The 27968-nt window shown below is 39.3% G+C and overlaps 1 protein-coding gene across 1 annotated transcript in view; it reads right to left on the bottom strand.

Annotated features, from left to right (window-relative positions):
• Btbd9 (BTB domain containing 9) overlaps positions 1–27968 on the bottom strand; it is a 333829-nt gene that overhangs the window by 92808 nt on the left and 213053 nt on the right. The window contains exon 7 of the mRNA XM_070023845.1: positions 25139–25248. Within this exon, the coding sequence (XP_069879946.1) occupies positions 25139–25248 (110 nt within the window). The remainder of the gene's footprint in view (positions 1–25138; positions 25249–27968) is intronic.

Raw genomic sequence — 27968 nt, 5'->3', positions numbered from 1 at the left:
GATCAATTGAATGAATGGATCACACCCAGAAAATCATGCCTATTTAGGTTATAGAACTTTGCCTTGCTAACCACAGTTATTTAGCAATAGCTAAAAAGATCTAAAATGTACCAAATAAAATAGTAAAAACAGTGAACATTTTCTTAGAAAAATAAAGTATGATCAGTTTCTGGGTCTTGACCTAAACATTAAAAGAAAATAAATGTGCCCATGCAGAAGAGCTGCTATATAATCATCACACACCTCTATCTGCCCTTCCAACTTCTCTGAAAATTTGGCCCACATGCATAAAATTTGGTTACTTATGGTAAAATGAAGTGTTTTTGACAGAAGTCATTTTGGAGGGCAAGAGGGAAGGAGATATGTAGATTACAATGTGGTTTGAAAAGGCTATACAAGGTCTTTTTTTTTTTTTTATCTATCTGCTTCAGATATACCTAGGGAACCTAGAAGGAGAAGCTTGTCCGGAATATTGCCATTGTGTTTATTAATGTACTGAGGCCACTTTCTCCATTTCTGAAAAGAACTACTTGGGCTACGGGTAGTTGTTTTTGAAAGCACAAACTCTGGTTTGCTTAGCCGGGTACCTACTGCTTAATGGTTTAAATATGTTCAGGTGGAGTGATTTCACCTGACTGCCACCCAAAAAAGTGCCAAGCTGTTTTCTTTCCCAGAGGGATAGGGCCACTCCCCGTTCTGAATGTTCATTACCCTCTTTCATATGCGTCTGATAAGTTTATTAGAAACACCATCTGGATGGGACTCGGCTTTGTGCTTCATCTCCAGTCTTCTAGTTTCTTCCTTGTCTCACTGGAATTTCTGCCCCAATTTGTGTCACTTTGTTTACAAACTCATACTGCCAGAACCCAGCATCTTGCGTCTGTCTCATCCTGGGTTTCCTCTGCCACCCTTCAGCTATATGCCTTCTACAATCGTTTGTATTAGGAGCTGAAGGCAAAGGGGAGCTGCCTGGGCAGAAATTACTTTTCTCCCTCTGTGCACACAACAATTCTGCTCAGACAAATTTAATTTGCTGCTGGTGAATGAGAAACTTGCATGTTAACAAAGTGTATACATTCTGCAAGTGTGTGAATACTGGAATAGCCCAGACTATGAGGAACAGCAGAAAGAGAGATCTAAAAATAATTTTACTATTCCCCATTCTTACGTAGCACCAGGGGTGCCCAACAGCCTGCCAGTAAATTGAATTCAGGAGTAATAAATTTTTTTTAAGGCAGTATTACTTCACTAGGACATGACCTTAGGGCCACCTGTACCAGCTATATTTAAAGATAAGACTGACATATTATTTAACTGTCTCCAGAGATAACCTTTGAGAGGTAGGAAAACCCACTTGAAGTAGATTTTCTTAAATGAAGTAACATACACAACTTACTGAAGACTGTAATCTTCAAAAACTGTGCTTGTGGAGGGCTTACTCAATACTTCCCTTGCTGTTTCATTACAAAAATTGTTTTCTAACAGCAAAGAGGCTCACAATGGCAAACAAGTCTCACAATAGGTTTTTTCTCAGATTTTCTTAGTAGATTGCCAAGACTAGGATACAAATTATTTTCTGATAATAAAGATAAATAAAGCTGTTTTTAGCTTAACGTTCTGCTTACACATTCCTCAACAGTCCTACTGTTTGTTTGTTTTTGAAGGAGGCTAACTAACACCCTGTGGCTGGTCCCAGGCTTATCTAAGAACTTGTTGCTGATCACACAAGCTTCCAATCCAACTGCAATCCAGCCTTCTGTGGAGTTATTCTAAAAGGAAAAATACCCACAGCTGTTGTGTCTGAACAGCTGTAAAAGAACAATAGCTAATTAGAGAACAAGCTCATCTTTCCTGGAAACTATCAAAACACTGCAAAAAAAATGTATTCCCCAACACACACACTTGAGCTACATCAATTCCTAGTTTTATCAATCAAATAAAGGAAAATCACTTTCAACCATACATTATATCACATGTCTAAGAGGAAAAAAAAATCAGTTATAGGTAGCATACATTTTTGCAGCTCCTTTCCAAAAGCTTTCTAGTTGCCTCTGCCAAGCACAGTCCCAAAAGATTCGGGAATGACCACTTGATTCTCTTGGCCTTGCAGGGGAAAGGGATTGTGGGAAGGGCAGAAAAATTGGAAGAAAACAGGCTATGCCTGTTGGATACTGGATTCTTCCTTCTCTTTCTTTTTTCTTTTTATCAGTTGTAATAGGATTAATCTGTATATTCTGATCATTCTTATACCAGCTCCTATTTTTCCATTACTGGGTTTGCACACATAAGGCCACATCTTGAAATTCTGCTTTGCCAGGCATACCGGACTCTATCTCCGCCAAGGAGAGGAGTGGGGGGTGGAGGGGGAGTAACACTTTTCTAAACTTCAAAATGTAGCACTCCACCCCAAACAGATACAGACATCATGAAGTTATAGCTCTAAACTCTTTTGAAGAAGTGGCCCACTTTCTATAAGATGAGAAGTCAGAGAAGGTTATCCTCAGGGATGGAGATAGGGTGAGGTGGTCTCAATTGTGCAAGTTCCCTAGGCCCTCTCACTAGGCTAGTTTAACTACAGTTTTCTTCCTCTGAACTTAAAATGCTGGGATATTTAGCTGAGAAAATCTTCAATTCAAAAAACCTCAAGGAAGAGGAGCATCAGCTATTTAGCAGCAGCAAGCACTGCAGGGTATCAAAGAAGGACTCACTATCTGCCAGCCTTGAAACTGAGGACAAAGGCATTTCAGGTGTAAGAAAGATGGCTCAAACATTCAAATGTGCTTGAACTAATAAGGTAACATCTCATTGGGGTGATTTTCTTTTCTCTGGACATAATCTATCAGGGAAAGATAAGTTATTTGCTTCCTAAACATATCAAAGTTATTTAGGCCAGTAATTGAAAAAAAAAAAATCCAACATACTGGACCTGGGTTTTCAAGGTTGAAAATCTCAATGAATTTGAGCAGAGCATATTTTACATGAAATTATTTTTCCTTATATTGTAAAGGATATTGAAATTAACAAATTCTTGGTCCATGACACCCATTTAAAAGCCTTGTCAGGTCACAAAAATTCTGCTACCCAAGACCAGAAATATCACTACAACTGAGATTCCTCATCCTCAGAGCATATACAGAAGATTACTAAAAGCCACACTGAAGTTGTAAGCTATTTTTAAAAATTACCTCTTTAATAAAGTAGTAGCAGCCGGGCACTGGTGGCTCACGCCTGTAATCCTAGCTACTCAGGAGGCTGAGATCTGAGGGATCTCGGTTCAAAGCCAGCCTGGGCAGGAGAGACCGTGAGACTACTATCTCCAATAAACCACCAGAAAACCGGAAGTGGCGCTGTAGCTCAAGTGGTAGAGCACTCGCCTTGAGCTGAAGAGCTGAGGGACAGCACCCGGGCCTAGAGTTCAATCCCCATGACTGACAAAAAAATAAAAAAATAAAGCAGTAGCTTTTCTTTAAGCTGGAGGCTACACCTTATTCAAACTTTAAAAGTATACACCAGGTTAGTTCTGAAGTCACAAACAGATCTTAATTGCTTGATTAATGTTTCTTTACAATGCATCAATAACTATAAAGTTTGTGTTTTTACTAAAAACTCTAGCATCAGTGAGGTATTCAAACATTACATGGGCCTGTGGGTGATATGGAAAACATGCTCTGGTCAGATCAGCTCCTCCAACTCTACTCTGCTACAGCTTTTTGAGGTAGAAAGGTTAGCAATGATACCCAGTTCTCAAATACTTTAGCACTTCCACACTATCTGTATTATGTGGTCTGGCAGTAGCTCCGAATGTATGTGGATAAGGTCGCCAGAAGTTTACAACACTGGCTCAGAAGTAAGAGCCTGTAGTCAAGCCACACAGGATTCCTGAAGGAATAACTTGCCTCCAGGCACTATCTCAGCTGTAGTCTGAGGCACCAGAAGGGCAAAGAGTGGGCTGGAAAATCCTCTAGGTGACTGTGGTTGTGCAGCCTGGGCAAGCAATGGTCCTAAGGGGATTGGACCACTCAGCTGAAAAAAAAAAAACGTCTGGAGTAAGCCTGGTTCGCTAGTGGCTTACACCTAATTCTAGCTACTCAGGAGGCTGAGATTTGATGATTATGGTTTGAAGCCAGGCTCAGTAGGAAAGTCTGTGAAACTCTTATCTCCAATTAACCGCCAAAAAAAATCAGAAGTGGAGCTGGGTGGCTCAAAGCCTTGAGCAAAAGAGCTCAGGGACAGAGCCTAGTCTCTGAATTAAAGCCCCACAACTGACCAACAGCAACAACAAATAGAGAATGCTGGAAAAAACTCTATCCATACTTCTAAAGTAAAAGTTATCACTCTAAAACACAGTTTACACTAGTTTCAGGAGGTCAAAGTGAATCTAGATTGAGGAAATAGAATCATGCTATATTGTCTTCAGTAAATTTACAGAATATGGTGGAAATGAGCCTTGTCTGAAATAAGTACAATACTTAAAAAGAGCCTTTTGCTACTGTTTTCAGTGTTCTGGAAAATAAAAAAATGAACACAGTATTTTTAAATGATATTCCTGATAAATATTTTCATACCTGTCTGTTAGGGAGAATCTTATTTTTGCATTAGATCTAGCTCTCTTTCACCACACCTCAGTACTCTAAGTCTGAGGGGAAATGATGCCCTCCCTTTCTTCTTTCTCCTCTGGAGACTCTGTACCAGGCAATAGCCTGGAAACTAGGCACCCAGAAAGCTAACTTCAGCTCTGTGAACATCTCTCAGGCAATCTTGAGCAAGTCACTTAACCAAGCCCAGGTAGTTTCTCAACCTTATAGAAAGCAATTCTGTCTTCCTCTTTATCTTCTTTATTTTTTAAATAAATTTTTTTTGGCAGAACAGGGATTTGAACTCATTCTCCCTATCTTCTTATGTCCCTGGAGAGCTAAGTTCAATGAGGTTTACAAAAGCATTTTGAGTTTCACACAATCAAAATCCCAAAATGGCCCTTCCCAAATGTGGAGTACTTAGCTGTAAGTGTGGAAAGATAGGTGTGACTGGCATTTCAGCAGTCTGTGTGTTACATAAGAAGAGAGACATTTAAGCTCATGTGCTACCTTATAATTGTAAGAAGATAGGGATAAAGGAAGGAAGAGCCAATAACGATTCTACTGACCTGCAAAATACTATTAGTACCTGCAAGCATAATATGCAGCTGGCGGTTTCAGAATAACCGAGAAAGCAGTTCCTCCTGGTCGATATTTGCTGGGGACAGCAATTTCTGACCTACTGCATCAGATCAAGATCATCTGAGTCATTAGACCAAAGAAGCCTTTTGGGTTAACAGTACAGTGGCTAGGGGGTCTCTTTTAATCACAAAGAGTCTGCCCACAGCTGCCTTCTAGGAAGGCGCTGCTTTCAAGATGCAAGAGCTAACACAAGGGAAGGAGCAAATCAAAACTCATTAAAGAAATTATAGATACAAATGGCTTATAATTTATCTGTGAGATGGAGAGTGAAAATGCCATGTGTCTGTCCCACTCTTCTTGGGGGGAGGCAGGAGGGAGAGGAGAGGAAAAGGGAGAGAAAGGTTCCCTGCAGTATTTAGATGGTCTTCAAATGTTCATCATTTCCTTGGGGTGTGCTCGTTGCCAGGCTGACAGATGTTGCAGGAAAACCTGTACTGTTCTGAAGAAAGGCTAACCTTTCGAGAGTAGAAGGGGGAGGGAGGCGCCTACCCGCTCACTTCCTTGCTCACTAGCTGAAGAGATGACATTAAACCGGACAGCAAAGCACCCTTGGTGTGCTGGATCTGTGAGAAACAGTGTGATAACCCTGCCACACAGAACTGTCCTAGAAGATACTTCATCTCATAGCTTTTCTTGTAGTGACTGTAAACTAGATTTTAAATAAAATATTAAAATGCCCCATATCCAAGTAAATGGCTGCTAATTATTATTGTGTTAAAACACTATGATTCTAAGTAAAGAGCTGCAAAAACATTTCCCCTCTAAGGGAAGTCCTGAAAATCCCATTTTGTACTCTTTCCTAGGTGGGTTCCTACTTTCCTTTCCATTCACTCTTCCTTCTTGTCCTAGCACACAGACACAAATACTCATGTGTAGAGGCAGTGGGGAGGTGGGAGGAGAGAATGTGTTAGAAGAGGCTGTCAGTTCTTCACCCCAAACTTCCTAACTGGATGCAAAACTTACATGGCACTGGCTCAGTCCTTGACATTCTAGCTTTCTAACTGAGAACACTGAGTACTAATTTCTGATACAAGGTGGTAGGTTTGTAAAGCCCTAATACCTTTTCAACAAGTAAGAAGTAACAAGGCACATTCAGGCTTTCTTATTCAGTCTTGGGCAACATCAACATTCAGGCTGACAAGAGCTGGGCAGAGAGGAGGAGGAAGAGGGAAAGCTGAGCCATGGTTCCTTGCAGCATACACCATCTTCCTAAAGATGCTGCTTTCAGCTGTCTCCAAGATACTTTCCTTGCCACTCCAACTCTAAACTTGCATGCAAAAATCATAGGCTCTTGCTCATTAATGTGGCCATTAGTCTTTTTTTTCCTATGTCCTAGTTTCACTCAGTGTTTTTGTGGGTTCTGCTAAGGGGTGACTCACCTAATGCCTTCTTTGGGAAGGCAGGCAGATTAACTAATCTATCCATTTAAAGATGAACAATAAAATGCCATAAGGAAAATTATACCTCCAGCCTGAAAATCTGCAGTCGGGGAACCATTTTACAAGATCACATTCATTTATATCAATTATCTTGTTTATCAAAGACAATGAAACATCAACTGGTAGTAAAGAGGTACAGAGTGCACAGTGAGGAAGAATTAGGGCTCACCTCTGGAGGCCAACAACCACTTGCCACTTCACTCGGGGTGGTAACGTTTACAGAGGGGGTTTTATAACTCTCTTTGAATTAACTTTGAAATGTCAAAAGCAGGCAGATAATTGTTTATTATACAAAATGTCACATATGTAAAACACTGAGATATAAAATTATTATAACTCATCTACCACAAGAAATCCTGCCTTTTAGCTTTTATAGCTTGTTTGTCAGTCTGTGGAGCTCAGCTTAATTGCCATTATGTAGCCTGTGCGTGCCAGGCAGTTACTGTCTGACAAATAATGCTCTCTGCATGCACTGTGTCTTCAACCAACTGAAAATAAAAATAACATGATGTGAAAATTACCATGATGCTTTAAAGTAATACATACTCAGAAGAATGGAGGCTGTCTGAACAGTAATATCACATGTTCTGATTTTGTTCTGGTGGAGATTCAAAGTCAAAGGCTTGATCAAGAACTTATAAAAGTTGGCCGGATGCCAGTGACTCATGACTGTAATCCTAGCTACTCAGGAGGCTGAGATCTGAGGATCACAGTTCAAAGCCAGGGAAAGTCCACGAAACTCTTATCTCTAATTAACATGAAAAAAAAAAAAAAAGCTGGACATGGCTCAAGTGGTAGAGCTCTAGCCTTAAGCAAAAAGAGCTCAAGGACAGCACCTAGGCCCTGAGTTCAAGCTCCAGGTCTAGCATGCACACACATGCACATGCATGAGTACGTGTGTGTTCACACATACAGTATACACACAGACTTATGAAAGTGGTTTAAATTTAGCCAGATTGGCTAGACACTAGCCATCATGTTGAAATTAGCCTATCAAGTATCTGTTTCCAAATCTCTGAGTCTGGAAATTATACCCCAGAAAATAAGTATCGGAAGTGTTGCTGTGGCTCAAGCGGTGTACCTTAAGCTGAAGAGCTGAGGGACAGCGCCCAGGCCCAGTGTTCAAGCCTCATGACTACAAAAAAAAAAAAAAAAAAAGGGTAGAAAATAAGTATCAAGAAAGAAACATCTCAGATCTACAATCATCAAATAAAGAAACTTTACACTGAGAAAAGACAGAGAAGGCTTTTAGGAAGAAGTGGCATTAAGATGAAATTTAAAGGATTAACAGCAAGTAAAGACGTTTGATGAGGAGAGGATACGGAAGAGAAGCACGGAACCAGCATTTCAGACAGAATGGTAAGTGTAAAGGGCGTGTGATCTCTCAAGTGTAAATAAGTCCAGCCCAGGCTGAATACAGAAAGCCAGGTGGGGATTTATTTGCATAAAATGCAGCAAATGCACAAAATGCAACAGGGATTAGACAATAAGGGACATGATAAAGAGTCTGAAGTTTATATGGGCAGTGATTTCAGCCAAGGACATGTTCTGACAATATAACTCTAGGAAGACAGTAGGAATGATTGGAGGTGATGTGGGAAGGCCAGCTAGTAGACAGCAGTAACCCACCAAGGGGAAGTGGCTGTGGCTTGCACTAAGGTGGCAGCCGAGTAGCAAGGGGACAGATCTGCCATTTGGAACATAGTATCAATGTGAAAGTTATTATTATTATTATTATTATTATTATTTTGTCGGTCATGGGGCCTGAACTCTGGGCCTGGGTGCTGTCCCTCAGCTCTTCAGCTCAAGGCTAGCACTCTACCACTTGAGCCATAGCACCTCTTCCGGCTTTTTCTGTTTATGTGGTGCTGAGAAATCGAACTCAGGGCCTCATGAATGTAAGGCAAGCACTCTACCACTGAGCCACCTTCCCAGCCCCAAGTTATTTCTAGAATATAAAAATATCTGAGCATTTATACTTTAGTACGCTGCCACAGCTCACAGGTTTCACTGAACTATGCTTCCCATTTTTTACAATAGGCATCTTCTGAACATTAATTCATCAAAGAATCCCTGGGACAATATGATAATTCTCACAGGGTGACTGGTTCCCTGAGCCAGAAGGTGGAAAATCAGTTGTAAGCCCTTTGGTAAACTATCAATTGCACAAAAACCCATTTCTTTGCCTCTGATGATTAGTACAATGGTAGTGGTTAGCAGGTCAGGCACCACTCCCATAGCAGGTCCCATCCCCAACAGCCATGGAACTTATCTGCCTGTAGGGCTGAGAGTTCCAAATGAAGAACTCAATCAATTTGAATTTGATATTTTACAGAATCATTTCGCAAGGATGCCAATTTGAACATTCTACCACCTTCTGCACTTTTATATCTCACTCGAGTCCCTCACTTTTACACTCCGCTTTATTGCCATTTTAGTTGATTTCATCAGAGCTTCATGGAAAACAACTTCACCAACGACCATTTCCTGTCATTATAGGGGCAGAATTGCAGTCATCCCCTGCTTGAGCACTAGGTAGTTTTTATGATAATTTTACCATAGGTAATGTTGTGATTTTTAAGTACATTTTCTCTTGTGGCACTGTACAGTTTCCTTTCCTAAAAAGATAAGTATCTAATGCTGCCATAAAAGAAACATACCATCTTCACAATATTAATGAGCCAATAAATTCAAAAAGATTGCTACCCCCAGACTGGCTCACCTACCAGGCTTCCACTCTTATGTAATCACTTCATTTTACTCAAATCAGTGACCTGCTCAAGTCCCGTTTCACAGGATTATGAGGCAGGAAGGGACATTGGGTATAAATGCCCCTCTCCAGATTTTATACAGCAGTATGCTCAAACCGCCTCCAATTCCGAATGGTTTCCTGTGGTCCCTAGATACCCTGTATCACTAGCTTAATAAATAAGTGATGCCGTAATGCCCCAGAGACTACCAGAATCGTTCCTCCAGTCCCTCCTCCCATTTTAAACATCTTTCTTGACCTACACAGAGAACTGACACACTGAACTGCACATATTTGAACTGGGTAGTTTGATGAGCTTTGGGAGATGCTTTGTAAACTATCAGCACAACCAGGATAATGAAGCTCTGCCCCACCCCAGGCCTGGGTCTTCCCCAGCCTCAGACAAACCAGGACATGCTTTCTGTTGCTATAGTCTGGTTGTCACTACTCAAAATTATATCACACATTATATGTATTTGGGAGGAGGGGTTAGTGGAGTCTGAACTCAAGTCTCATGCTAACTACCTGCTCTATCACTTGAGCCACAGCTCAGACCCTTTTGCATTGATTATTCATCCTCCTCTTTTTGGAGGTACTGGGTTCTAAACCCAAATCCTCACACTTGCTAGGCACTCTACCACTGAACTGTAACTCCAGGCCTTTTTTGTGCAGCTTATTTTTTTAGATAGAGTCTTCTATCTATCTTCTATTTTTGCTTCCTGCCATAGTTTGGGATGATATGAACATATCACATCCAGCTTCTTTCTGTTGAAATGGTCTTCTGGACTTTTCTGCCAGGGTTGGTCTGGAACTGTGATCATCCTGATCTCAGCTTCCCACATGGCTAGCAGGATAGACTTGTACCACCAGGCCTAACCATTGGTTGAGAAAGGGTCTCAAACACTTTGCTTGGGCTAATCTTGAAGCACAATTCTTCTGATAGCTACCAGTTAGCTAAGATCAAAGAAATGAGCCACAAATAACTGGCTGCTTTAGTTTTGTTTTTTTTTATATTGAGCCTTGACTTTTCTTTTGCCCAAAGCAGGCTTCAAATTATGATCCACCTGTCTATGCCTCCTGTGTATCTAGGACCACAAGCATGCTCCATCAGGCCCAGCTTTGGCCCAGCTTGTTGTGTGAAATGGGGCTCTTTAACTTTCTGCCTCAGCTATATTGGAACCATCATCTTCCTCCAAGTAGCTGAGATGATAGGTGTGCATTAGCACATATTAGCTACCTTTTTTTATTTGGCATTGTTCATCCAGTAGAATTGGCATAAAGACATTTCCCTGTCTCAGATAGGAAGAAACTTCGATGAATTTAGTGGGCTGTGGAATACTCAGGCTCTGGAACAGCCTCTGGCCACTCTGCCTCAGCTCTTACTTAAGAAGGCAGCATGGAAAATAGCTTAGTAAAAAAGGAAACATAAATTTCCTCTGATTATAAAATTAACACATATGCACTGAAGAAAATATGTATAGCAGAAAAATATTATAACAAATCATCCATAAGCCCACAGCAAGGAAACCTGTTAGCATTTTGATGGGCTTCCATATGGACATTTTATGCCCTATTAAGACTGAATTGTGCCTTCCCTTCTGAATTCACATGTTGAAGCTCTCACATCTTAGAATGAGGTTTAACTCTGATTTAATACTAGCCTTTGGCTGTGGCTCATACCTGTAATCCTAGCTACTCAGGAGGCTAAGTCTTAAGGCAGTTTGATGCCAACGCAGGCAGGAAAAAGTGAATCTTATCTCAAATAAACTACCCAAAAGCAAGAAGTGGATCTGTAGCTCAAGTGATAGAGAGCCAGCTTTGAACCAAAAAAGCTAGGGACAGAGTGTAGACCCTGAGTTCAAGACCTAGGACCAGCACAAACCAAAGACACAAACAAAAAGATAGGGCATTTAAAGAGGTAATGAAGTTAAATAGGACATAAGGGGAGGCCTTAATATAGTATGTCCTTATAAGAAGAGCAAGATTCAATAAGACAGAGACAAGGACAGGTGAGGACATAGTGAAAAGCTGGCCAACTTCATGTCAAGACCTTGAGAGAAAGCAACCCAGACAATACCTTGATCTTATACTTCAAACTTTCCAGAACTGTGAGAAAATGAATTTCTGTCCCCTAAGTTATCACATTTATTACTGTCTCAGCAAACTAATGCACCTGGAAAATAAATGTATGTGTTTAACTTTCACAACTTGGCATTTAGTGTAATGCATGAAAATAGAATGATGAAACCTCCTAAGGGAGGTTTTAAAGAGTGGGGAATGGAATAAGGGAGAGTGATGGAGGGAATGAGGTTGACCAGGACACATTATATGCATGTAGGGAAATGTCGCAATGGGATCCTCCCCCATTATACAACTAATGTATGCTAAACCTTCCCCCAATGTAAAAAAATTATCTTATGTCAGTGTTTACTGCTGCACTATTCACAAAAGCTAAGATATGGAAACAACCCACAACAGATGAGCAGATCCAAAAAATGTAGTACCAATACACAATGGAATTTTACACAGTCATTAGAAAGAATAAAATAATGTCATTTGCAGGGAAATGGATGGAGCTAGAACAAATCATGTTAAGTGGGGTAAGCCAAGCTCAGAGAGACAAATGCACATGTTCTCTATGATATGTGGAAATTAGATCTAAAAGATGCTGGGATATAGTAAATTATACAGGATTCTAGATACTCATACACAGTAAGGCCAAAAAAGGATACTATGAAGAGAAACAAAAAGGCACAATGTCTATGTACCTATTCATCTTTATATAAATGATATATACATATTGAAACCAACTCCAAGATATAGACACAAGATATTTTTTTAATTTTTATTTTTGATGATTCTGTTTTCTATTCTTATGTATGGTGTATTCAAATGTTTATCTTTTGGAGGGTGGAAGGAGGGTACAGAACTCAAGGCAAAAAGAGTGAAAAAATGCAGCAATGGAGCTCACTGGACATGGATGACAGTGAACTATACAAATTGTGGGTAGAAATAGGGAAGAGGGACTGGGAAAGAGTGAGGGAACATTAGACACTGTATGAAAGGAAATGTACTCATTACCTGGCTCATGTAACTGCAATCCCTCTGCACATCACCTTTATTATAACAATAAAGCTAATTAACTAAACAAAACTACTGTAACTTTCATAGACTGGCATCAGTCTGGCTATAAAGATTGCATCTACTTACATTTTACATTGTATTATGGGCATTTCCTTAAATTATATATGGCTGATATATGGATGTCATGATTTATTTCATTATGCCTTTGTTGTTGGGCCTTTATAGATCTTCTCCATTTTTGGTTATCATACACAGTATTATGTTGGAGATCTGTATAGAAGAAATGTTCATATATCCATGGTGTAAATTACTAAAGGTAGAAGAAGATGATCAAGGGGTAGAGTCTCCTAATAGACATCACCATATTGTTGTACCATTCTTACTTCACAGGATGGAAGACTGCCCATTTCTCAACATACTCCCTGTGCATTTTCATTTTATAACATCTTTGCCAACAGGATTTTAAAATGAAACTTGACAAGCTGATTTTCAAGCTCACTGGAAAAGAAAATTTGAAAGAATAGCCTAAAAAGTTAGAAAAAAAAGTAACTATGAGTGTATATTTGTAGTACGAGATAGAAAAATATAAAGCACAGAGAATAGATCTAAGTCTATGATACATGCTCATTTTACATCAATGGAGAGAAAGAGGAATTAAGAGATTTCAAGACAACTGTTCTCATATTTTAAAAATGAAAGCTAGATCCTTACCTCAGACCATAAACACACACCCCTTCTCTCCCTAACAATACTAAAAAACAACCAATCTTCAGTAACCACTGCAGAAAAGTGTATTTTCATATTGTGGACTGGGGGCGGAGTTTCTAAGCAAGTCACAACATGCAGAAGCATGACTGACAGGTATACTTAACTCAAAATTCAAACCATTTGACATGAAAGAAATCATAAACAAAGAAAAAAGGTCACTCACAGCCCAAGAAAAGATAGCTGTAATATACAGAAAAGGCAAAGAATGAATGTCCATACAGTACATACCAAATGCCAAACTATCAAAAAGAAAAGTTAACAAAGAATATGAAGGAGTAATCCCTAAGAGAGAGAGATATACAAGGAAACATAAAACAATACTCAATTCTAATAACAAGATAAAACATAGAAATTTTTTATTTTACTGAACACATTTCTATATTGTTTGAGGGTTTTTAACTATAAATTGACAGTTTATAATTATATAAATTATAGTATATGATGTAATTTGTGAATACAATGTAGAATAATTTAATCAAATGTTAACATATCCTTTACCTCAAATACTTAACTTTTTTTTCAATGAGAACATGTGTGTGTGTGTGTGTGTGTGTGTGTGTGTCTGTCTGTCTGTCTGTCTGTCTCTGTGTGTGTGTGTGTGTGTGTGTGTGTGTGTGTGTGTGTGTGTCCTGGGACTTGAATTTAGGGATTAGGCATTATCTCTGCGATCCTTTTGCTCAAATTTAGCGCTCTACCATTTGAGCCACAGTGCCATTTCTGGATTTTTCTGAGTAGTTTATTGGAGATAAGGGTCTTGCAGACTTTCCTGCCTGGGCTTCAAACCACAATCCTCAGATCTCAGCCTCCTGAGTAGCTAAGATTACAGGTGTGAGCCACCAGTGTCCAGCGTGAAATTTAATGTTCAGTAACTTTCAGTAACTTAAAATGTACAATGGTGTATATCTGTGTGAGAGAGACACTGAGGATTGAACTCAGGCCTTATGCTAGGCAGCTTTTTATTACTTCTAAGTCATGCCTCCTGCCCTTTTGTTAGCATTTTGTTTTTGAGCTAAGGTATCTCTAATTTGGCAGGGCTGGCCTTACCATCCTCCTGCTTCTGCCTGCTGAGTAGCTGGCATCATGGGCATGTATTGCCATACTAGGCTTACAATACTCTACCAACTATTTTTATCATGCTGTGTAATAATAATAAAACCTATTCTTTCTCAGCTTTCATTGACTTTCTTCTTCCAGTCTGTGTAAGCACCATTCTGCTCAGATTCCAGGTGCTCAATTGTTTGTGTAAGCGTGTGTAGTGCTTGTCTTTCTATGCTTGGTTCATTTCACTTAACAAAATGATCTGCAATCCATCCGTGTTGTCACAGATGATAGGATTTCCTTCAAAAATAAGTAGTATTCTATTGTATTTATATGCGACATTTTCTTTATCTAGTCATATGTTGAAGGGCCCCTGAGTTGATTGTGTATCTTAGTTATTGTAAATAGTGCTGTATTGAACATGGGAGTTGTAGACTTCTTTCTGACAAACACTGTAAATCTGTTAGGTAAATATGCAGACGTAGGACTGCTGGATCATGTGATAATTCTGTTTTTAGTTTTTGTGAAACACCTCCATACAGGCTTCCATAATGGCTGCCCTAATTTAAATACCTACAAACAGTGTGCAAAGGATTTCTTTCTTTCTACATTCTTGCCAATACTTGTTAACTTTCATCTTTTGATAACAGCTATTCTGACAGGTGTGAGACGATGTCTTATTGTGCTTTTAATTTGCATTTCCCTAATGATTTATGATTTTGAGCATGTTTTCACACATCTGTCAGCTATTTATATGTCTTCTTTGGTGAAATATCTATGTGGGTTATTTGCTTCTTATTTTTCAACTGGGAGTTTTTTTTTGCGGGGTGGGGGGAATCTCTTGGTGTTGAGTTGTTTGAGCTCCTTGTATATTTTGGATATCATTTCCCCTGTTTAGATATATGACTTACAAAACACTATAGGCCAATCTATAGATTATCTCTGCACAGTGTTAGTTGTTTCTTTTGCTGTGCAAAAATACTTTAGTTTGATGTAATTCTATTTGTCTATTTTTGCTTTTTCTGTCTGGATTTTGGGAGTTAAATCCAAAAATTCGTTATCCAGACCAAAATCAAGCTAGCAGTAAAATCTATAAAATGAAAACTGTAAAAAAAAAAATTTCAAGGTAGTTTTTAATTGGTAAAAAAAAAAAATTCTGAAAATGGAAAGGATAGTGAAAAGATACATATGTATATAACTGGGCACACACTGAGCTGGGGATCCTAAATGAACATGAAGAAGTTATTTTCTAACCATCCTCCCACAGAATCTGTAATGTAATAACTGAATCCCATTCTTCTTTGAGAATATGTATTCTGTGAAAGGTAAAGGGACAACTGCACTATATTCTTTTTTTTTTGGGTCCGGTCGTGGGGCCTGAACTCTGGGCCTGGGCACTGTCCCTCAGCTCTTCAGCTCAAGGCTAGCGCTCTACTACTTGAGCCACAGTGCCACTTCCGGCTTTTTTTTTTCTTTTTGGCTTATGTGGTGCTGAGGAATCGAACCCAGGGCCTCAGGCATGCAAGTCAAGTGCTCTACCACTGAGCCACCTTCCCAGCCCCAACTGCACTATATTCTATCTGTAGTCTCGTTAGGGCATTTATTTTATATGCTTCTATAGTGAAAAGTGACTGCTGCCAGTAACCATAGCCCTCTCCTCAGCCTGCTACAGAAGGAGGCCCACCACAAGGGCTCTGAATGCATGACATGGGTAGGAAACAAGGCCTTCCACAAGGCTTACCAGATTCATCCCCTGGCACTGGGAGGTCCCATCCACCCCAGCTCAGGATGGCACCCTTCTCCTGTTCAGTGTTCTTGTTGCATATGCTGAAACCTCTCAATACATGACTTATTTTATTGTTTATCGCCTGGTGTTTCTGGCTTTCTCCTCTATTAGCACATCTGAATCACCAAAGCAGAAACTCATCAGTGTCTCTTTGTATCCCCGGTGCCTACAATACACTTTGTAGCCTCTTTATAAATGTCTACTTTATGCAAGTAATTTACAGTAGTTAAAGAAGTTAAGGTTCACTGACAATCAGAATTGGGCTGATGTCTGGTTAAAGAAATGAGTCTCGGAAGCAAACAGCCTCCTGGAGGCTTATCAGAGGAAGCTACACCAAGCTACACCCTTGGCTACCATGCTAGCAGTGAAGGCTACTTCTCCCACTCTCACCCCTTCCCTGGCTAGTAAGCTTGATCTGGCTCTGTATTTTCCAAAACACAGTTGTAAAGCTCAGAAGTCAGACTATATCTCCAGTTCAGACAAAACCAAAAGCTGTTCACCACCCAGATTTCCAACTCTGTTTACTTGCCCAGAAATTTTACAGCATTCTAAGCATACTGTTACATCTCAAAGTACTTTTAAATGAGAATCACAACCATAGACTACCTATTTCTACTTCCTGCCTTCAGCTCCTCTGAGGGAAATAAGTGTCACCTATTTTTGTTGCTGCGTAAATTAGCACTTTTTGTTATGCTCTATAAAATTTACTGAATTCTTCAAGGCCCAGCTCAAAACACCATTTTTTACCAAGCCTTATCATACCAGGAAAGAAAATATGTTTGGTTTCCTCATACCCTACTAAATAGTCTTTCCCACATGTCTTGTGGCTTTCTCAGTTGTTCTCATTTTCATACCTAGTTGGTGTGTTTTCCACAGGCTTTGAAATGGAGGGCAGTTTCTGACTGAAGGACCCCTTTTACAAGGCAGCTGTCTTTCCGGCTTTGTGCCAGCCATCTGTTTGCTTTCAGCTTCTGTCTTTGCCTCTCCTTCTTCTATCTCTGAGGTTAAATCTTGGCAAACTGGAGCTCTCAGACTCCCCTTACCAGCCTGGCTTTTGGTTCAATCAAGTGAAGAAGCAGATAGAAGATTGGAAGATCAGAGGAGAGGAAAGCATGTTTCGTTCTATCAGCTTCGTTAGTGATGGGAGCAGCAGATAAGATGGGTGCCAGCACTCTTGTTCAAAAAGCACAGTTCCAGAGCTGGTGACAGTCAAGTGTCAGACAGCTTCAGCAACAGAGTTCCTATGCTTATGCTACCAGTATAGGCTGCCCTAAGTCAATTGTTAACCGGAAAGAAAACTAACTACAGGTATGAACTATACAACTTTGGGGGTAGGGAAGTTGGGAAGGGAAAAACATGGAAAGAATGAAGGGGGGGTGGGGGACACTGTTCAAAAGGAAATGAACTCATTACCTGACTCTTATAACTGCAACCCCTCACTTTTACAATAAAAATTTAAAAAAAAACAATGAAACAAAATGGATATAAAGCCTACAGATTGAATTTTTTTTTTTTAAAGTAAAATACAGGGCTGGAAAGGTGGCTCAGTGGTAGAGCGCTTGCCTTGCATCCATGAGGCCCTGGGTTCGATTTCTCAGCACCACATAAGCAAAAAGAAAAAAGCCAGAAGTGGGGCTGTGGCTCAAGTGGTAGAGCGCTAGCCTTGAGCTGAAGAGCTGAGGGACAGCGTCCAGGCCCAGAGTTCAGGCCCCACAACCGGACCCAAAAAAAAAAAAGGCAAAATACTGGTCAGCTGAGGGTGTAGCTTAAGTGGTGGAGCAATTCCCTAGCTAGGCTGAAGCCTTGAATTTAACCCTATATAACCAGAAACAATAAAGGAACTGGTCTTCCTAGCCTCATGCTGGTAGACATACAGGTAATACTAAGGCTAATAATAGGATTGGTTATCTTCCTATGTTTGGAACAAGTCACGATGCTGAATATTGCTGAGCACTGCAGCTCATGCCTATAATCCTACCTACTCAGTAGGATGAGATGCAGAGGACTGCTGTTCTAAGCCAGCCTGGTACAAAAGTCCATGAGATTCCATTTCCAAAATAGCTAGAAAAAAGCAGTGCTGGGGTGTGACTCAAGTGATAGAGTGGCAGTAAGCCAGAAAGTTGAGCAAGGACAAGGCCCTGAGTTCAAACCCCAGTATTAGATACTGGATATTGAGCCTGCCTCAATGCTTTAGTTCCTATCTCTTATGCACAGCAAAGGAGCCAAGAACCAAGATGGAGAGGGACTTATGGATATTTCCCAGAAGATTCAGGAGACCTTAACAGGGAAAACCAGATCCCTGTAATGCGAGTACCATACTGTAATACCAGCTGAAGTTAACTGCTCCCCCAGGTTTACTAAAAGCGCATTCTCTATTCATCTAGGAGACTCATAAGAAGAGAAAGGCTATTTAAAGAAGGGGAAAAAAAGAAGTAGAAATGGTGTTTAAACATATGAAAAGATGCTCAATTTCTCTCATGAGAATGCAGTTAAAACTGCAATGAGATATCATTTCTTACCTATTCAACTTGCAAAAACCCAGAAGTTTGTCAATATATGCTCTATTGGCAAGGCTGTAGGGAAATGGCCTTAACCATATAATGCCAGTACAAATTTTAAAATGGTATCAACCTCTATAAAGACATATTTGGCAATAGTGAGCAAAATTCTATGTGCATTCACCATTTGATCATGCAATAACTCTTTTAGGAATCTATCCTAAACATACACTGGCAAAACGAGAAAAACACCTAAATGGCTCATCATAGGGAGCTGGTTGGATAAACTATGGCATACCTAACACTGAGTACCACATAGCTAGACAAAGGAAATAAGTACAGAGGAAAGTTTGTATAGAATATAGTAGGTTGTCAATTATTTTAAAAGGTAAGAGGTATAAAATATAAATACTACATATCAATATAAATAGATCAGGTATATATATATTTATTAAAATATTTAATATAAATTTTAAACAAAATGTTTATTCAGATATTTATATCTGAATATACTAAATATTGATTTATTTATATGTATGGATATATTCTGAAATAGAAGGCTAGCCAAATACACTAGCAAGAAAAAAAATACATTACACACACAGGAAGAGGGGACAAAAATAGAACCTTGGTTTTTCTTTTATAGATTTGACTTTGAAACCATGTATTTCATATAGCTACAAAACAAAAACATTTCAAAGAAAATCCCTTCATACTGAGAGGAAAATGTACCATATGAACCTAATGATATACTAGTATGGTGAGTTCTAGTGAATTTCAAGTGATTTTAAAGCAGCCATTTTACTGAACACTTCTCCAGTGGACTATATGATCTAGGGACAAAAAAAATTATAAAAGCTTTAAATTATTTTGATTGACCATATGGTTCATGATATTGTTGGCATGGTTGCTCTACGACTATCTTGTACAAATGGGACTAAAGCAAATAAATTATTGTGCTATAATACTGGTAACCAAGATTTTTGTTATGGAAAAAAGTAGATAGAAGAGAGATCAAAAGGTTAACTAAAGCATAGAGCTGAATCTGAAGCACAAGTGTCATACTCTAGATAGATAGATAGATAGATAGTAGATAGATAGATAGATAGATAGACAGACAGACAGACAGACAGACAGACAGACAGATAGATAGATAGATAGATAGATAGATAGATAGATAGATAGATAGATATTATATGTCATATATATATAAATATATAATATATATTTTTTAATTTTGTCGGTCATAAGGGCTGAACTCGGCCTGGGTTCTGTCCCTCAGCTTTTCAGCTCAAGGTTAACGCCCTACCACTAGAGCCACAGTGCCACTTCCAGCTTTTTTCTGCTTAATGTGGTGCGGAGGAATTGAACACAGGGCCTCATGCATACAAGGCAAGCACTCTACCACTGAGCCAACTTCCCTGCACCTCATTATTATATTTTTGCTGATAAGTCTATCACATATAAATGAATAAACATTATGTGCATATATATCATACTTCTGCCTATTGAAATACCCAGGAACAGTGACAAACACAGTGGCAAGGACCATCTCTCATTCTTTCACTGAGTTTTCTAAATATCATCTCCTACTACACAGAAACAAGATTGTTTAAAGAAATCTCTAATTAGGACTGGAAGTATGACTAAAGTGGTAGAGTGCCTGCTTAGCTACTATGATGCCCTGAGTTCAAATCCCAGCACTTCCAAAAAATAAAAATAAATGGGTAATTCCACATCAAGCCAAGAAATGTGCAATATGAACCTGGTGTATCATGTTAAGACAGAAATCAAAGAGCTGCCATGTTCTGAAGTTACATCAAAAGGGCTCAAGGACCAATTTGAAGAGGCTAAAGATGAGACATTTTGAAGAAGAAAATGACTAAAAGATACTAAATGTGTTTAATGCCATAAGTTCAAAATAATGTGTATCCACTTCCCCTTAAGAAGCCCACAAACAAGCCTCTTTGGTAATCTTTGAAGGATGCTAGGGAACCACTTCTGCATTTGCAAAGGGCAAATAAAAAGAATTTAACAATTATCCTACCTTTTCTGGGCAAAATGAATCTTAGGATCACTAGAATCTGTAGTGGAATGTTTGACTATACTTTAGGAATATAGTTTTAGCTATTCTTTATAGTTAGTAAGTAAAAAAGGCAAGAATGATAGAATTGGAATATAAACATTTTGTGATCCCAAATTACGAAAAAATGAATCTAGGAAATAATCAAGGGACAGAAACATTCAAGGACAACTATATAGCTTTTTTGTGCTTACTGGTGGACACATCTAACATTGCTTATGGAGACATAGTACTAAATAATTACTTGAATCTGATTTAGCATCTAACTATCAAGTCAAAGACATAGGTGACCATGACAAACATTACCATTAGCACTCAGACTCAAATCCAGGCTTTCAGAAATTCTACTGTATATAAATCTAGTTTGTTCAAACTCAATAAACTGGAGAAAGTTAAAGAAACCTATACATCTAAAGAGATTTAGGAGTAATAACTATTGGCAAGTGGAACTTATCTGAATTTGATTGTGCTGAGGACTACATCCAGGTCCTTGCACTGGTACAAGATACACAGCCTCAGCCCTGTTTTTTTCCCCCCTGAATTAACCTAGCAACACAAACATTCTCCTCCAGAATTTGAAACAATGGGGGAAAGTTAAATAATAATTAGCAATGTTTCTTTTTTTCTTCTTTCTTTTCTTTTTCCTATTTTTTTATTTTTATTTTTATTTATTTTTATTTTTTTTATTTTTTGGTGCTGGTCCTAAGGATTAAACTCGGGGCCTGGGCATCATCCCTGAGATTTTTTTGCTTAAGGCTAGTGTTCTACCATTTGAGCCATAGTCCTACTTCTGTCTTTCTGCTAGTTAACAGGGGATAAGAGTCTCCTGGACTTTCTAGCCCAGGCTGGCTTTCAATCACAATCCTCAAATCTCAGCCTCTTGAGTAGTAGGATTACAGGTGTGAGCTATCTGTGTAGGACCTAACAATAAACTCGAATTACTATTTAATTACAATTGGGCCAGGGGAAACTATGATTATGGCTACAAAAAGGATGTCTTAATTTTAGAGATATATAATGAAATATTAACAGATAAAATAATAAAACATTTGTGACTGACTCCAAAATATTATCATGAGGAGGAAGTAGGACACAGAAAGATAAACCATGTTGACTGTGAGCTACAGTTCTTGAAGAAGGCTGATAGGGATATTCTCTGTATGAATAGTAAGACATTAAAGGATGTGAATGTAAATACAAGATTCAACAAAAAAGGGAAATATGGCAATCCTCATGAAAAAGTACAACTTGGCAAGTGCAGCATGTATCACAAACTGTATTGCCAAGGCTAACAAACACATTGCTTTGGAGGTTAAAAGCTTACAACATCGTAGTGTCTTCTGTTCTAACTATAGTCTCCATGCCTCCTTTGCAAGACAGATTAGGGGGCTTCTACATGTGCCTTAAACACAATGCATCTCAGCCAGATCCAGAAGGGGCCCCCAAGTGGAAACGTAGCTGGAACTCATTCCCAAGGATATATGAACCTGGAGGACTTCAAAGCTTGCCACAAATCTGTGCAAATAAAGAAGTATGTAGAGAGACATACTGTTATCAAATGGGGTGGGAGGAGGGTGGTACATGCATGTTATCCCAGCACTCAGGAGATAGAGGCAGGAAGCTTGTGTGTTTGAAGCCAAGCTAGGATACATAATAAAGCCCTGTGGTAGGAAAAGACCATCAAAATCTCATATAGCTCACGCAGCATTACATCCTTGAAGATGTAACACTAATCTCTGATCTTAAAAATACAGATACCCTAAAAGTCATTTTTAAGGCCTACAGGACAATAATTAGAGGAAGAAGTTCCAAAGCTAGAAGAAGAAAGAAATTAAGATTACCAGTTATTCATGACATTATTGTCCTTTTACTTTTCAGGGGAGAGTGAATATTCATAGACTATAGAAGGAATAATAAGGGGAATCTACAGAGTAAAGTAATCCCTGAGCTGGGTGCTCAGAGGCATGTGCAGTCCTAACTATCTAAAGAACTGAGGCTAGTCAGGTGATGGTGGCTCATGCCTGTTATCCTAGCAACTCAGGAGGCTGAGATCTGAGGATTGCAGTTCAAAGCCAGCCCGGGCAGGAAAGTCCGTGAAACTCTTATCTCCAATAAACCACCAGAAAACCGGAAGTGGTGCTGTAGCTCAAGTGATAGAGCGCTGGCCTTGAGCTGAAGAGCTGAGGGACAGCGCTCAGGCCCAGAGTTCAAGCCCCATGACCAACCCAAAAAAAACAAAAACAAAAACAAAAAACTGAGGATAAGGATTATTGCCCAGGTTAGCCTGGGCAACTCAGTAAGGTTTCATCTCTAAATAAATAAACAAATCTTCTGATAAATCCTGACATACCTGAGTCCCCACTAGCAGACTATTTGTTTCTGAGAGGCCTGTGTATGAGATAATCAACAAGGAAAGCTGGCCACTACATTTCAAACACCTCTGCAACCTAAACAAAGCTGCAATGTCAGACAGAGGATAATGTGATCCCCTGCATCTGTCACATTCACACCACCTCTCTCTCTGCCCCACACAGCAGCTCTAAGCTGTGAAGATGGTCCCAAGAAGGACCCAAGGGGTTCCCACTGCAGGCCATCTGTTGGCAAAGGTACTTGCAGAGCTACCTACCTGCACCACTGTTCCCATTCGGTTGAGGGACCATGACAGGTAGATGATTACAGTGTTCTTTGTAGTCATAGAAAAGAGCTCAGAGAAAAGTACCTGGCTAGACAACAAAAATACTTCTTGCATATCTACACTCTTCTTTCCTCACCTGACATTCCTGAGACTATTAGGGTTTCTAATAATTCTGACTGGTTCAGCTTGGACAGAACATGCAGCCAACAGCCACCTCCCTCACTACAGCCCATACTGAGTTTTGTTCTTATAATGGCCTCTCTGCGAGACAGGCCTGTTTTTTGGTTTGTGCAGTGTCCACAAACCTGTTTTTCCTCAATAAGAAGGGAGACTAATAAGTAGATGGCACCTTCAATATCACATGTTCAAAAATGCTGCCCATGGAGTTGAGATGATGCTATATATCTTGGGATTAAAAGACCTTGGTTCTTCAGACTCTCAGCAAGGCCTCTCCTGGCTGCATGATCACACATAGGCAAGCCCCAGGTTACAGAAGCACCAGGGCAGTGGGAGAAGAACTCTGGCCTACAGCCCTATTTCCACAAGCCTAAACAGCCTTTCAAAGATGGTGGATGACACCACAAAGTGCTTCAAACATGTTTTCAAATTACTTAAAAGTAACAAAAATTAACATTGAGGTCTAATTTTTAAAATTACATCCATAACAAAGTTAAAACCAAAACAATTACTTTAGCTGAGTTCTAAAAGCTCTTTATGCAGTAGAATTTCCACTCTTACAACTATATTAATATTACTCTCCAAAATTTCCATAAGAATAGGATTATAGCAACAGGTGTTAGGAAAATATAGGCAATGTCTGTTCAAAGATGGAATTTTTAGTTTACATTTAGAGCCAAAATTCCCATTTTTCCCATTCTATCACTACCAGTTTTTAATGACATGTATCAATGTGGATGTGTGTTCCCTACACGGACAGGGCTTGAGAAAAACATAAGAAGTTATTTCTCAAAGGCACAGAATTTTATATGGCGTTCTGCAAGCAGGGGCATCTGGACATAGAGAGCTACTTCTCAAAGGAAGCAGAAGTAGAAGCACAGATGCAAGGACCTCACTAGCCCACCTGTGATCTTTGCTGAAGTAGGGTAAAAACCTGTGGGCAAAGGGAAGAGAGAAGAGGAATATAGGGAATAAGGAGTCTGAAGGGAAAGGCCACTCATGCTATTTCAAACATCAAGACCTGGGATGAGGTGCACACAATGCCCACTAAGCATTACCTAAAATAAAACCAAAACCAAATACCACGAAAAACAAACAACTGATCCAAAATTAAGAATACTCTTCCCAAAGATCAGTCAGGGAGAATTTCTTACCCAGCAACTTGATTTCTGCAGCAGCAGCCCAGCTATTCTGGTTTTATTTGACTTATAGGCAGGCATTTTTCTTGCGGTGAAGTTGACTAAGCATGGAAATATGGACTGACTTGTCCGTGAAATCAAAAGCCAACATGCCCTCGTAGCCCTACAAAGTGTAAGCATCCAATTCATATCATACGGAGCCTTACCAATCTCACCTACTATTAAATCCAGAAAAGCCCTTGGTGTGAGAGTTTTTGCTTGATTATCAAGAGCAAATCCTACACTGCAAATCTGGATGAATTACTAAAATATTTCAATTTTAATTACTAATATAATATTTACATTCTTTTAAGTTTTCTGCAATTATTTTTATTGCTTCTAATAATGTAACATATCTCTGTCATTCAGCCATAAGACATTCAAATTAACCAGTCCTTAGAGCAGATTAAGATGAATTAATGTAATAACAAGTATCTGAAGACAAAATATCTAAATACATATACAAAAATGTAATTTTAACACTTACCTATCAGCCCCTTCTCCAGAGTAAAGGTCTTGTTTGTAAACATGCATTCAAAAGCCACGATGTGAAAGATCTTGTTCACTGTGTTATGAGTCCCAACTATTCGAATATACCTGAAGGTATAAAGAAAACTTATTGAAAATGAGCTCCACCAACCAATCAAAAAATAACAGGATAAGGTATACCATTTAAACACATAGTAAACCAGGAGAGCTGGGTCCAACTAAACCTAGAAGAAAAGAGCAAACACAGGGAGATGTCACGTCCCAGATAATGAAGTAAACTTGGATGTACCTAGAAAATCACACTGAATGTCAGTCTACGTATATGCCCACAAAATACTTATACTAGAGAATAACTAATGGCTGCATATGGGTATATCTCTGCACATATGCACAAACAGAGGCAAAATCAAGTGCATCCCAGCTGAAGGGAAGATTTTATCCATTGGAGACAAAAGCATGAAATCACTATTGCTTCCCTGTTCAAAAGGGAAAATGCATATCCTTCACGGAAAACCTCAGTGTCTTTTAAGGACTGCTTCTAGGTTCCATTAGAAAGTTAACCCTACATACTTACGCCAGCCCCTTTACCCCCAAATGACTGTTGGGAACTCTGCTCCTAAACTGAGGAAGTGATCTGCAGAGGGCCCAGCCTGCTCTGCAGCCTCCCTCCAGGCCCTACAGATCTGGCCTCTGCGCACAGTGCAGTTTTGTTCAGTAGGTCTTGGCCTGTTCAACCTGCCCATCTCCCTGGATACATCAACACCAACAAACAAGCATTAGCTATGGAGTGACTTGCTCCCTTCACTCTCCAACAGAACTGACAGTTCACAGGTTAATGATCAGACAAACTCACAAACTCACTCTTCTGAGAGCCTCACAATTCCACAGGGAATGTACCACACACTGTCTTATTGGAATTCAAAGGAAGAACCAAGAAAAATAACTAGATTAGCTGATAATGCTCTTCCAAATTATAAACTATATACTCAGGATAGGGCATATTAAATGAACAGATTTCAATTAGGATTTGACAGACTAGGCAAGGTTTTGGTAATATCCTCCCTCTGTGGGTAAAAGAACCTTCAGTTTAGATGATATAATTTTACTTTTGAGTTAATCACTACTCACTAATTCAGTAATTTCCTTATATTTCTCATCACTCTAAGTTAACTGTATTAGGTAAAAACCAATTTTAAAAATTCCCATTAAGGAGACCATATTTAGGGATTTGGTATCAAGAGCTGTTTTCACTCCTGTTTCTTCAAGGCTGTATCTCATGGTGTTCCCTATGTACCTCATTAGGCCATCTGCTCCTTGACATGAGCTGATCACTCATCTTCATAACCAATATTAATGTGATCTCTTGGCTGTCAGTGTGCTCATCCTTACTGCAGGGAGACACCACTCTTCCTGATCTGAGAATCAAGCAACTGTCCCTCTTACCAGAGCCTGTGGGGTAAGTAAAAGGCTGGGCCTGATCTCATCAACCTTAAGGGCAAACAGAAGGGGCTGGTTCCACTGGACTCAGCTAGGTGGAGTCATTTAAAAAAGTTCTTAATGGTCGGAGTGGTTTGGATTGTGTTGTTTCTTGTTGTTGCTGTTGTTTTACTGATGGCAGTAGCAAGCTCCTTGGTGCTTTCTGGAAGGGAAGGGGTGCATTCAATCTGGCACCTCGGCCTAAATCTAATTTTGTCCATTTCCTTAAACCCACAGTAACTTAACCAGGGTAGCATTTTCAACCGCACAGAGCCATGACAGCCTGAGTGCTGTTGTCTGCAACCTTGGAGGGAACACGATTGGTGGAATTTGATCAGATCATTTTCCTATTCCCTAGGTCAAGTCTCTACCAACAGAAAGATAGTTCTCCCAGTGTGCACAAAGAGCCAGGAAGTGACTAATGGGGCCTTTCCCCTGGGTGATTCTTAAGATTAAATATAGTCTAGACAGACCAAAGGGGATACTGGGAAGTTCCCTCCTTCCTTGTCTTTCTTTTCAAAACATTATAAGGAATCAAGTTTTCTAAGTTTAGATAATAGTCCTTTCTCAAATTTTACCCTAGTGTAAGTGTGAAAAAAAATTTTAAAAAGCAACGTTCCCCTCCCCGTGTCCCTTGTTATAAGCAATTGAAAATAAAAAAAGATGCACTGGAATACATTTTACAGTCTTAATGATAGTGTTTGTGAGAATAAACAAAATAATATATATGGTTGGAAAAGCACTGAGAAATGTCTCCAGATAAAAATTTCTCTCTATATATATGAAGATAATGCTATCTCCCCACTGCATAATGCTGAGGTCAATTAGCAGTTCACCACTGTATATCACACTTCTTGATTAGCCTCCTATATGTAACATTCATAACCACTTTAATTATTCTATTTCTATAATTCTTTCTAAGTCTCTTTAAAATTATAGCATAACATACAAAACTGGAGTACATTCCTTATTGAATGCACATTTAAAATGGTAGCATCAAAAGAAAGAAGGCGGCTCCCACTTCTCAAGCACTTCCTCCTATCCTAAAACTCCAGAATAGAATGGCTTATTGTTTCAATTAATGAATAACTTCTTTGACTGGTGGTGGTAGCTGAGAAATTAAGACCTGGTAAAAATTATGTTAAGTGAAGTAACTCAGACCCTGAGAGACAAAGTTGCATGTCTTTCCTCATATGGAAGTTAGAATTAGCTTATAAACATATGAGTAAAGGGCTGGGAAGATGGCTCAGTGGTAGAGTGCTTGCCTCACATGCATGAGGCACTGGGTTCAATTCCTCAGCACCACATATGCAGAAAAAGGTGGAAGTGACGCTTGTGGCTCAAGTGGTAGA

This window comes from Dipodomys merriami, unplaced genomic scaffold, assembly GCF_024711535.1.
Source record: "Dipodomys merriami isolate MVZ:Mamm:240054 unplaced genomic scaffold, mDipMer1.0.p SCAF_16, whole genome shotgun sequence".
NCBI lineage: Eukaryota > Metazoa > Chordata > Mammalia > Rodentia > Heteromyidae > Dipodomys > Dipodomys merriami.
The sequence above is the reverse complement of the archived record's forward strand: the minus strand, read 5'-3'. Positions and strand labels throughout refer to the sequence as shown.